Source organism: Mobula hypostoma, chromosome 8 (assembly GCF_963921235.1).
Source record: "Mobula hypostoma chromosome 8, sMobHyp1.1, whole genome shotgun sequence".
In the NCBI taxonomy this organism is placed as follows: Eukaryota; Metazoa; Chordata; class Chondrichthyes; order Myliobatiformes; family Myliobatidae; genus Mobula; species Mobula hypostoma.
This window is the reverse complement of record NC_086104.1, coordinates 118,717,915-118,730,201: the sequence shown is the minus strand read 5'-3', so window position 1 is coordinate 118,730,201 and position 12,287 is coordinate 118,717,915. Positions and strand designations below refer to the sequence as shown.

Genomic DNA, 12,287 nt, shown 5'->3' with positions numbered 1-12,287 from the left:
CCCGTCCCCCTAGACAGAAGCCTCTTCCCTCTTCACCCCTACTCCACACTCACCACGGCGTCAATGTCCGCCCCCTGGTCCAGCAGGAAGGTGAGAATGTTGCTGTCCTGGTTGTTGACGGCAATGTGAAGCGGTGTGTAACCTGGGCGAGGGAGAGGACAACGTGACTACTGTCATTAGACTCTGCTCAGAGTCGGAGTGTGTGTCTGAACCGCAGCCCCGCCGGGGATGAGTGGCATTCTTCCACCAGGGTCAGGGAACACCTAGAGCTGGGGGTGGAGTGGGTCCCAGGGGTCAAAATCCACAGCTCCAGGAGTGGCCGACGTGCAGGAGGGCTACAGGGTACAAGTTACAGACAGGTCTCTGCACAACCTTACGAGACACCAGTACAACACTTCATCTGCCGGACGAACTCAACGGCTGATGGAACACACGGGATAGGCCATTTGGCCCATCGTCCTGTGCCCATCTTGATGCCAATCTACACCAAACACCCGTGTCCCTCCATTCTCTTCACATTCCTGCCTCTATCCAAAAGCCTTTCCTTGCAAAGAAAAGCCATTTCAGGATGTATATTGTATACATTGCTCTGACATTAAATTGCACCTTCATACTCCACCAACACAACAGATTCTGCATTGAATAACATCCACAAAATGCTGGCAGATCTCAGCAGGTCAGGCAGCAGCAATGGAGAGGAATAAGCAGTGGATGCTGCCGGCTGAGACCAAAGTACTTGCTGAAATTCTCCCAGCAGACTGCATGAGTTAAACTCCAGCAAACTGCCTGCTTCCACGCCTGACCCTGGTAACTGACTCCAGGCAGTGATCTCTGTCTATAAAAAAACTTGCCCTGAATGTCACCTTTAAACTTGTCCCCGCTAACCTTTAAAGCACATCAGAATCAGCATCAGGTTTACTATCGCCGGCCTATGTCATGAAATTTGTTAATGTAGCAGCAGCAGTAGAATGTAATACATGATAATATAGAAAAAAAAGTAAATCTATTACAGTAAATATATCTATACAGTAACAACGGAAAAAGGGCATGTCCTGCAGACGAAGGTCCTTAATGGTGGATGCCACCTTTCTGAGGCACCGCTCTCATGTTCTCTGGTGTTTGACATTTCTACCTCCGGGAAGACGCTTGCACTGTCCACTATGTCTGCCATATGTTTCCGGCCTCTACCACACCTCCCCTTGGCCTCTGGCATTCTGGGGAGCCATTCCCTTCTCAACCACCAGACTCAAAACCGGCTACTTTCCCCATCAGATTGTATAGCTTCCACAGAATCCTGATCTCAACGTCAGACAGATGCAAGTGAGGGAGCCAGAGTCTGCTGAAGAACTGTGGCAAGTTCTCCAAGATGCTTGGAACCTACCAGCCGATTTTCTTATAAAACTGCATGACCGTATACCAAAGAGAATTGATGCAGTTTTAAAGGCAAAGGGTGGTCACACTAAATACTGATTTGATTTTGTGTTTCACTGTGTAACCCGCTGTAAAGTTTCACTGCTAATGTAATGGTTTCTCTGTAGCAGCAATATTTGGGTTATGACTAGAGATAATGGGGCTTTGGAATGTGGGGCTACCCAATGAGATACTGCTCTTGATAGTTTTTTTGATATTTAGAAACATCACATTTCATTACTTTTGAAAGCTTCTTCATTTTACAGAATTTTTTTGCATGTGCCTAAGACATTTCAGCACAGTACTGTATTTGTGGTGTATTTTAAATTATTGTTTTCTTTACCTTATTTTTCTTTTTGTGATGCGTCTGAAGTGGAGTAACAATTATCACGTTATCTTTTACACGTGCACAGGAAATGACATTAAATGATTTTGAATCTTCAAAGATTTGGGTCAAAACCCTACAGACCCTCCTGACACCGGTAGCCCATTCCACCCCCCCCAAACACGCTTCTTGACCACCCGCATCCTGACCTCCGCTTGTGCCCCATCCTCCCCAAGTCCCAGCTCCTTCCTGCCCTGGTGTCGCCACACGACAAGAGGTGGCACAGGAGAGGCTGCAGAGGGAATTCCCAGGGATGTAGGTTGAGGGTTGGTGGGGGAGAAATCACTTCTCCCTGGCTCAGAGGGGGCACCTGAAACAACTTCATGAGGAGTGTGGATGGGGTAAGGTAGCTGGAAATATCTCCCCACGGAGCATGTAGCAAGAGGGCACAGAGCTATAGGGCGTGGGGAAGGAATCCGAGGAAGGACCGATGGGTAAGAGGACTCACCCTCATAGTTGCGGATGTCAAGGTCAGCAGCCCCCCGGCCCTTGCCGTGGGCCAGGCCCAGGAGGCTGCGCAGACAGCTGAGGCAGCGATGCTCACAGGCGAGGTGGATGGCCGACTGCCCATTACGGTCCAATAGCACTGGAGAGGCACCGCCCGTCACCAGCACCGCGGTCAGATCCGCGTGTCGAGTAATCACAGCCAGGTGCAGTGGCGTCTGGGGGGGGGGGAGAGCAGGAGACGTGGGGAGGGGGGAGGGGAGGGTAAGAGAATGAGGGGGTGGAAGGGAAGGAGGAGGGCAACGGGAGAGTGAGGTAGAGAGAGTGTGTTAGAGGTCAGAACTATCATTGACATATTGAACACACAGGACATTGTGATACCACACATGCTGATGCAGAGCAAGGGTAAACCTCAGGAAGGGGGTAAATCCCCCTGCATCCTTTCCCCACTCCCATCCCACCAAATCAAGGTCCAAAGTAATGTGTCACACAGACAGGGAGAAATATTGGGGCCAGCGGGGGTTACAAAGCTGGGGAGGGGGTGTAAGAACTGGAGGGGTCACAGAGATGGGGGGTGTGTGGTTTGGACCACAGGGGGGTCACAGAGGGTTGTAGGGGCTTGAAGGGTCACAGAGATGAGGGGTGCTCGGATCAGTGAGGGTTACAGCTGAGGCAGTTTTAGCTGTCTCTTTGACTGTACGACAGCGGCTGACAGTTGTGAGAAAAGCTGAAGCCGACCCAGGAAGCCAAGGACGCAGATGCGGTAACCACAGCACATCCTATCTCCGCACCTCAGCTCGGCTGACGCAGGTGAGGGAACCGCTCTCACTGACAACTGAGCTGTTACGGGAAGACAGGGCAGTGAGTGAGAACCCCACCCCTCCCCCTCCTCTGCCGAGATGGGGAGGAGAGAAGGAGTGAGGAGTGATGAGGGAGGGGGAGGGGGAGGGGCAGAGGGAGGGTAGGGAAGAGATGGGAGGGAAAGGATTGTGAAGGGTGGGGACAGGACACAATGGGACAGAGAGGGTCACAGACAGAGCTACTGACCTCCATCTTGCCCCAGAGGGTCACAATGCCTGTGTGTGTCTGTCTATGTGTGTGTGTGTGTCTGTCTTTGTGTCTGTGCATGTGTGTGTGAGGGGTTCATGTCAAGCGTTTCACAATTCACACAACAATGACAGTCATCCCAGCCATTTTGATGGAATCGTCTGCCCATATCCCTCTAAACGCTTCTTATCCACTGACCTGTCCAAGTGCCTTTTGAATGCACCTGCCTCGACCACTTTCTCTGGTCTTTCGTTCCATATACGGACCAGCTGCTGGTTGAATGAGGGGTTCCCTTTAAATCTCTCCACAACCCCAATTTAAACCTCAGGCCTCTGGCTTCAGACTCCCCAACCCTGGGGATAAGGTAAGTGTATTTCTTATCTCTGCCCCTCAAGGAATTATAAACCTCTGTAAGGTCACCCCACAGCCCCTTCACTCCAGGAAAAGCACTCCGTTCCCTCTCTCTCTTTATCTCTCCCTCCCTCACCTTCACCCTCCTCTCTCTCACCTCTCTTCTCACTGCTTCACTTCCTCTCATCCCCACACCCTCTCACCCCTCCTCACACCATCTTCTCCAACAACTCTTCTCACTCACCTTCCATTTTTTCCCTCCACCCTCTCTACCCCTACCTCCCTCCTTTCCCATTTTCTCCCTCAGTCTCCCCCCTCCTCTGCTCTTCTCCCCCTCCATCTTGCTTTCCTTTCCCACTCTTCCTCCCTTTCTCTCCTACACCCTCTCTCCCTCAAACACTCCTTCAGTCTCCCTCTCTCCTCCACAACTTTCTCACTCAATGCTTCCCTTCCACTCTCCCTCACCCTCCCTCTCTCTTCCTCCCAATTTCTTTCAACCCAACTCTCTACCTTCCTCTTTCACTCCTCCCTCCCTCTCCCTTCCTTCTTTATCCTTCTCCCCTACATCCCTCTCTCTCTCTTCATCCATCACTCACCCCCTCCCTTCCTCTTCCCCCCTTCTCTCTTCTTCTCCCTCTCTCTCCCGCCCCTCTCTGCCTCACTTTCTCCCTCCCAATTCCCATCCATCTCCCCCTGTCCCTCCCTAGACCCAGTCTCCACCTCTCCCCTCCATCTGTCTCCCTCCCTCTTTCCTCCCTTCACACCCCCTCCGCAGACATTGAAATACTGGCTCTTCCCAGGAAGGGGCCTTACAACCGGGCATCACCTTGGCCATTTCGAGAATCAATCCCACACCCATTCCCAGGATTAACCCAGCACAGCCAGGAATGGGATCAGGGAAAGAATTCAACACCCGTTCCCGGGATTACCCCAGCGCAGCTGTGGAGGGGGTGAGGAAGAGGATCCCATACCAATTCCCCAGCTTGTCCTGGCATGGCCACGGAGTGGGTGAGGGAGCGGATCCCATACCAATTCCCCAGCTTGTCCCGGCATGGCCACGGAGTGGGTGAGGGAGCGGATCCCATACCAATTCCCCAGCTTGTCCCGGCATGGCCACGGAGTGGGTGAGGGAGCGGATCCCATACCAATTCCCCAGCTTGTCCCGGCATGGCCACGGAGTGGGTGAGGGAGAGGTCACACTGACTGGACTCAGTCCCCCGCTACACAGTACATTTCACTGGAAGGGGGGGGAAGTAACAGGGCGGAGGGAACAGAGAGGGAAGAGGGAGACAGGGAAGAGAGAGTGAGAAGAGGAGAGAGGGGGAAAGAAAGAGGGAGGGGGAGAGAGAGGGAGAGGGAGAAGAGAGAGGGAGGGGAGAGTGGGGACAAAAGGAGATGGGAAAGAGAGAGGGGAGGGGAGAGAGAGGGAGAGGGTGGAGAACAAGGGAGAGTGCAGGATCTTCTGTTTGTCTAGTACAGCCTCTTGAAGTCAACCCCACTGTGTCTGTATTCTCACTGGGATGGTACATCTACAAGGTATCACTGACCTGCCTCTCTCCCAACTTTCCTCCCTCCATGCTCACACATCCTCCCTCCTTTACAACCTCCATCCCTGTTTTCCCACACTCACTCTCTCCCCCTCACACACTGATTCATGCTCTTCCCTCCCACCAGTTCCTGACTTGCTTGATCAGAGTGGCAATGATGACAGAATGCTGGTTTGCTGGATCAGAGTGTGGTTGGGATCAGACTGTGACCGTGATGAGACTGTACAGAGGATAAGACAGTGATTGTGATCAGACTGTGCCCTGGATCAGACTGTGCCTGGGATTGGACTGTGGTTGGGATCAGACTGTGCCCAGGATTAGACTGTGCCCGGGATCAGACTGTGGTTGGAATCAGACTGTGCCCAGGACCAGACTGTACCTGGGATCAGACTGTGGTTGGGAACAGACTGGGGTTGGGATGAGACTGTGGTTGGGGTCAGACTTTTCCTGGGAATGGACCATGCTTTGAGCAGGAACTAGGACCCATGGGGTGGATCACTAACCTCCCATTCCTCCAAACCCCACTTATTGTGCTATTATTGACACCCATAACCCCACCATCTGAGGTAACACCTCGGGAACAGCAGTGAGACCCAGTCTTGTGTGTGTCTGTGTGTGTGTTTGTGTCTGTGCTTTGTGTGTGTCTGTGTGTGTGTCTGTATGTATGTGTGCGTGTTTGTCTGTGTCTGTGGTTTGTGTGTATGTGTATCTGTGTGTGTGTGTGTGAGAGAGAGAGAGAGAGCGAGAGAAAAGGAAGTGGCGGGCGGTGTGTGTGTGTCTGATTAGGGTTGCGGGAAAGTCCCGTTGCCACAGTTTGGGCCAGCACAACGGGTGCCTCTCCAAGCGAGCAAGGCGGCGCACACACACATGACTTCTTGTAAAAGAACACACGCACCAGCACTAGTAGTAAACAATTCAGTTAACCCATCCCTGCCCTAACACAGGAACAATGCTTTCATGCACTAGTGCATTCTTCTCTCCTCCCACTCTGTAAGCCACCCCGAATCCTACACTCCTCCCTCAACCTGTAACACTGTCCAGCCCTTCCCTACACACCACTGTGTCTGACCCCGGGAGTGTGTGATTGGAGAGTGTGGAGGGAGCTTCACTGTGTCTGACCCCGGGAGTGTGTGATTGGAGAGTGTGGAGGGAGCTTCACTGTGTCTGACCCCGGGAGTGTGTGATTGGAGAGTGCGGAGGGAGCTTCACCGTGTCTGACCCCGGGAGTGTGTGATTGGAGAGTGTGGAGGGAGCTTCACTGTGTCTGACCCCGAGAGTGTGTGATTGGAGAGTGTGGAGGGAGCTTCACCGTGTCTGACCCCGGGAGTGTGTGTTTGAACAGTACAAAGTCTCTGTCTGTGTCTGATCCTGGGTGTGTGTCTGAACGGTGCGCAGAGAGTCTCTGTGTCTGAGCTGGCTCCAGGTCAGGCTGATTAGGTTGCTGTGTTTGAAGGATCTGGTCTGGCTGGTTCAACTCCAGAGGGGAATTCCCCAATTCCCTGGAAGTTTGCCGGTGGAATCTGCTTGCAGGAAGTGTGGCTGCACTCTGGTGCCGTCGGTTACTGGCTTCAGGGGAGGTGTGTCCCTCACCCCGAGACCCCCACCACCCAAGGCGCTCCACCCGTTAGGCACTGGGTGGAGAGAAGCCGCGCTGGGATTTGAGAGGAGGGTGGTGTGCACAGTCCTGGAGGCATGCAGGAAGGAGCGAGCAGGAGGAGGGAGCATTTTGTCAATAGGAGGGGTGGCCGAGTGGGGAGGGAGAGAGGTGGGGGGAGAGGAGAGGGGAAGGGGTGGGGGAGAGGGAGAGTGGGAGGGAGGGGGAGGGAGCAGAGGGGGTGGGGGACAGGAAAGGGGAGGGGGAGAGTGGAGGAGGAGAGTGGAAAGGGAGAGAGGAAAGGGAGAGTGGAGGGGAGAGAGGAGGGGGGAGTGGAAGGAGAGAGTGGAGGGGGAGAGTGGAGGGGAGAGAGGAAGGGGAGCATGGAAGGGGAGAGTGGAGGGGGAGAGTGGAAGGGGAGAGGGGAAGAGGAGAGCAGAGGGGGAGAGGGCAGGAGGAGGAGGAGAGTGGAAGGGGAGAGTGGAGGGGGAGAGGGGAAGAGGAGAGCAGAGGGGGAGGGGAGAGGGCAGGGGGAGAAGGGAGGGAGACCTGTGCCAGGGTTGGATGGCATTGAAGCCCAGCTGTGGTGTTGTCTTGGGTGTCTGGACAGTGCACTGCTCTCACTGTCCACTCATCGTGTGGTGGAATTTCTCACTCTGCCTCGATATCTCAACTGGGAAAGGGGTTCCAAAACACTGGCTGTTGGCAAATCGTTTTGTGCAGTTTGTGAATCACTTTGTATTTATTCTCTGTGGTTTCACGAGTTGACGGTGAACTGTGGGTCTGAGAGTGTTCGAGGAAAGCAGATCTGACATTGATGTGCTTGTATACACTGCTCTTCTGGGAAATTAGGCAATTACATGATAGCAGTCACTGCAACTTACAGTCACACACTGAGGGCTCATTGCAAAACAACAGCTCAATCAACGTCTGTGTTAGCTCGAGTAACACACGCACACTGGAGGCACTCAGCAGGTCAGGCAGAATCTATGGAGGGCAATAAAGGGCCAGAGTGTCTGACCCAGATTGTTCACCAGGACCATTCATTCCCCTGCATAGATGCTCCCACACCTGCTGAGTTCCTCCAGCATTTCACTCCGCAGCAGTTACTTTGGATTTCCAGCACCTGCAGAATCTTTTCTGTTCTCTGTTATACCTATCTCAGTGACTGTCACCGGCCCCCAAATCACACCTGTCTCTGTAAACCCCTATGGCCCTCTACACCCCTCCCAATCTCTGTAAACCCCTCTGGCCCCCTACACCCCTCCCCATATCTGTAAACCCCTCAAGCCCCCTTCACCCCTCCCCATCTCTGTAAACCCCTCCAGCCCCCTACACCCCTTCCCATCTCTGTAAACCCCTCCAGCCCCCTACACCCCTCCCCATCTCTGTAAACCCCTCTGGCCCTCTACACCCCTCCCCATCTCTGTAAACCCCTCCGGCCCTCTACACCCCTCCCCATTGCTGTAAACCCCTCTGGCCCCCTACACCCCTCCCCATCTCTGTAAACCCCTCCGACCCCCTACACCCCTCCCCATCTCTGTAAACCCCTCTGGTCCTCTACACCCCTCCCCATCTCTGTAAACCCCTCCGGCCCCCTACACCCCTCCCCATCTCTGTAAACCCCTCCAGCCCTCGACACCCCTCCCCATCTCTGTTAACCCCTCTGGCCCCCTACACCCCTCCCCATCTCTGTAAACCCCTCCAGCCCTCTACTCCTCTCTGCATCTCTGTAAACCCCTCCAGCCCCATCACCCCTCCCCCAACTCTGTAAACCCCTCCGGCCCTCTACACCCATCCCCATCTCTGTAAACCCATCTGGCCCTCTACACCCCTCCCCATCTCTGTAAACCCCTCCCCATCTCTGTAAACCCCTCCGGCCCTCTACACCCCTCCCCATTGCTGTAAACCCCTCTGGCCCCCTACACCCCTCCCCATCTCTGTAAACCCCTCCGACCCCCTACATCCCTCCCCATCTCTGTAAACCCCTCTGGCCCTCTACACCCCTCCCCATCTCTGTAAACCCCTCCGGCCCCCTACACCCCTCCCCATCTCTGTAAACCCCTCCAGCCCTCGACACCCCTCCCCATCTCTGTAAACCCCTCCGGCCCTCTACACCCCTCCCCATCTCTGTAAACCCCTCTGGCCCCCTACACCTCTCCCCATCTCTGTAAACCCCTCTGGCCCCCTACACCCCTCCCCATCTCTGTAAACCCCTCCGGCCCTCTACACCCCTCCCCATCTCTGTAAACCCCTCCGGCCCTCTACACCCCTCCTCATCTCTTTAAACCCCTCTGGCCCTCTACACCCCTCCCCGTCTCTGTAAACCCCTCCAACCCCAACACCCCTCCCCTTCTCTGTAAACCCCTCCAACCCCAACACCCCTCCCCATCTCTGTAAACCCCTCCGGCCCTCTACACCGCTCCTCATCTCTGTAAACCCCTCCGGCCCTCTACACCCCTCCCCATCTCTGTAAACCCCTCTGGCCCCCTACACCTCTCCCCATCTCTGTAAACCCCTCTGGCCCCCTACACCCCTCCCCATCTCTGTAAACCCCTCCGGCCCTCTACACCCCTCCCCATCTCTGTAAACCCCTCCGGCCCTCTACACCCCTCCTCATCTCTTTAAACCCCTCTGGCCCTCTACACCCCTCCCCGTCTCTGTAAACCCCTCCAACCCCAACACCCCTCCCCATCTCTGTAAACCCCTCCAACCCCAACACCCCTCCCCATCTCTGTAAACCCCTCCGGCCCTCTACACCGCTCCTCATCTCTGTAAACCCCTCCGGCCCTCTACACCCCTCCCCATCTCTGTAAACCCCTCCGACCCCCTACACCCCTCTCCATCTCTGTAAACCCCTCCGACCCCCTACACCCCTCCCCATCTCTGTAAACCCCTCCAGCCCTCTACACCCCTCCCCATCTCTGTAAACCCCTCCGGCCCCATCACCCCTCCTCCATCTCTGTAAACCTCTCCGGCCCTCTACACCCCTCCCCACCTCTGTAAACCCCTCCGGCCCTCTACACCCCTCCCCATCGCTGTAAACCCCTCCGACCCCCTACACCCCTCCCCATCTCTGTAAACCCCTCCAGCCCTCTACACCCCTCCCCATCTCTGTAAACCCCTCCGGCCCTCTACACCCCTCCCCATCTCTGTAAACCCCTCCGGGCCCCCACACCCCTCCCCATCTTTGTAAACCCCTCCAGCCCTCGACACCCCTCCCCATCTCTGTTAACCCCTCTGGCCCCCTACTCCCCTCCCCATCTCTGTAAACCCCTCCAGCCCTCTACACCCCTCCCCATCTCTGTAAACCCCTCCGGCCCCATCACCCCTCCTCCATCTCTGTAAACCTCTCCGGCCCTCTACACCCCTCCCCATCTCTGTAAACCCCTCCGGCCCTCTACACCCCTCCCCATCGCTGTAAACCCCTCCGACCCCCTACACCCCTCCCCATCTCTGTAAACCCCTCCAGCCCTCTACACCCCTCCCCATCTCTGTAAACCCCTCCGGCCCTCTACACCCCTCCCCATCTCTGTAAACCCCTCCGGGCCCCCACACCCCTCCCCATCTTTGTAAACCCCTCCAGCCCTCGACACCCCTCCCCATCTCTGTTAACCCCTCTGGCCCCCTACTCCCCTCCCCATCTCTGTAAACCCCTCCAGCCCTCTACACCCCTCCCCATCTCTGTAAACCCCTCCAGCCCCATCACCCCTCCCCCAACTCTGTAAACCCCTCCGGCCCTCTACATCTCTCCCCACCTCTGTAAACCCCTCTGGCCCTCTACACCCCTCCCCATCTCTGTAAACCCCTCTGTCCCCCTACACCTCTCCCCATCTCTGTAAACCCCTCTGGCCCCCTACACCCCTCCCCATCTCTGTAAACCCCTCCGGCCCTCTACACCCCTCCCCATCTCTTTAAACCCCTCTGGCCCTCTACACCCCTCCCCATCTCTGTAAACCCCTCCGGCCCCATCACCCCTCCTCCATCTCTGTAAACCTCTCCGGCCCTCTACACCCCTCCCCATCTCTGTAAACCCCTCCGGCCCTCTACACCCCTCCCCATCGCTGTAAACCCCTCCGACCCCCTACACCCCTCCCCATCTCTGTAAACCCCTCCAGCCCTCTACACCCCTCCCCATCTCTGTAAACCCCTCCGGCCCTCTACACCCCTCCCCATCTCTGTAAACCCCTCCGGGCCCCCACACCCCTCCCCATCTTTGTAAACCCCTCCAGCCCTCGACACCCCTCCCCATCTCTGTTAACCCCTCTGGCCCCCTACTCCCCTCCCCATCTCTGTAAACCCCTCCAGCCCTCTACACCCCTCCCCATCTCTGTAAACCCCTCCGGCCCCATCACCCCTCCTCCATCTCTGTAAACCTCTCCGGCCCTCTACACCCCTCCCCATCTCTGTAAACCCCTCCGGCCCTCTACACCCCTCCCCATCGCTGTAAACCCCTCCGACCCCCTACACCCCTCCCCATCTCTGTAAACCCCTCCAGCCCTCTACACCCCTCCCCATCTCTGTAAACCCCTCCGGCCCTCTACACCCCTCCCCATCTCTGTAAACCCCTCCGGGCCCCCACACCCCTCCCCATCTTTGTAAACCCCTCCAGCCCTCGACACCCCTCCCCATCTCTGTTAACCCCTCTGGCCCCCTACTCCCCTCCCCATCTCTGTAAACCCCTCCAGCCCTCTACACCCCTCCCCATCTCTGTAAACCCCTCCAGCCCCATCACCCCTCCCCCAACTCTGTAAACCCCTCCGGCCCTCTACATCTCTCCCCACCTCTGTAAACCCCTCTGGCCCTCTACACCCCTCCCCATCTCTGTAAACCCCTCTGTCCCCCTACACCTCTCCCCATCTCTGTAAACCCCTCTGGCCCCCTACACCCCTCCCCATCTCTGTAAACCCCTCCGGCCCTCTACACCCCTCCCCATCTCTTTAAACCCCTCTGGCCCTCTACACCCCTCCCCATCTCTGTAAACCCCTCCGGCCCCATCACCCCTCTTCCATCTCTGTAAACCCCTCCGGCCCCATCACCCCTCCTCCATCTCTGTAAACCTCTCCGGCCCTCTACACCCCTCCCCATCTCTTTAAACCCCTCTGGCCCTCTACACCCCTCCCCATCTCTGTAAACCCCTCCGGCCCCATCACCCCTCCTCCATCTCTGTAAACCTCTCCGGCCCTCTACACCCCTCCCCATCTCTGTAAACCCCTCCGGCCCTCTACACCCCTCCCCATCGCTGTAAACCCCTCCGACCCCCTACACCCCTCCCCATCTCTGTAAACCCCTCCAGCCCTCTACACCCCTCCCCATCTCTGTAAACCCCTCCGGCCCTCTACACCCCTCCCCATCTCTGTAAACCCCTCCGGGCCCCCACACCCCTCCCCATCTTTGTAAACCCCTCCAGCCCTCGACACCCCTCCCCATCTCTGTTAACCCCTCTGGCCCCCTACTCCCCTCCCCATCTCTGTAAACCCCTCCAGCCCTCTACACCCCTCCCCATCTC

General features: G+C 56.4%; 1 protein-coding gene across 2 annotated transcripts in view; it reads right to left on the bottom strand.

The window, feature by feature from the left end:
- bcl3 (BCL3 transcription coactivator) overlaps window positions 1-12,287 on the bottom strand; it is a 58,447-nt gene that overhangs the window by 25,955 nt on the left and 20,205 nt on the right. For both annotated transcript variants that reach the window (XM_063055223.1, XM_063055222.1), the window contains exons 4-5: window positions 2,244-2,457; window positions 54-142 (exon numbers count right to left, since the gene is read on the bottom strand). In XM_063055223.1, the coding sequence (XP_062911293.1) occupies window positions 54-142; window positions 2,244-2,457 (303 nt within the window). The remainder of the gene's footprint in view (window positions 1-53; window positions 143-2,243; window positions 2,458-12,287) is intronic.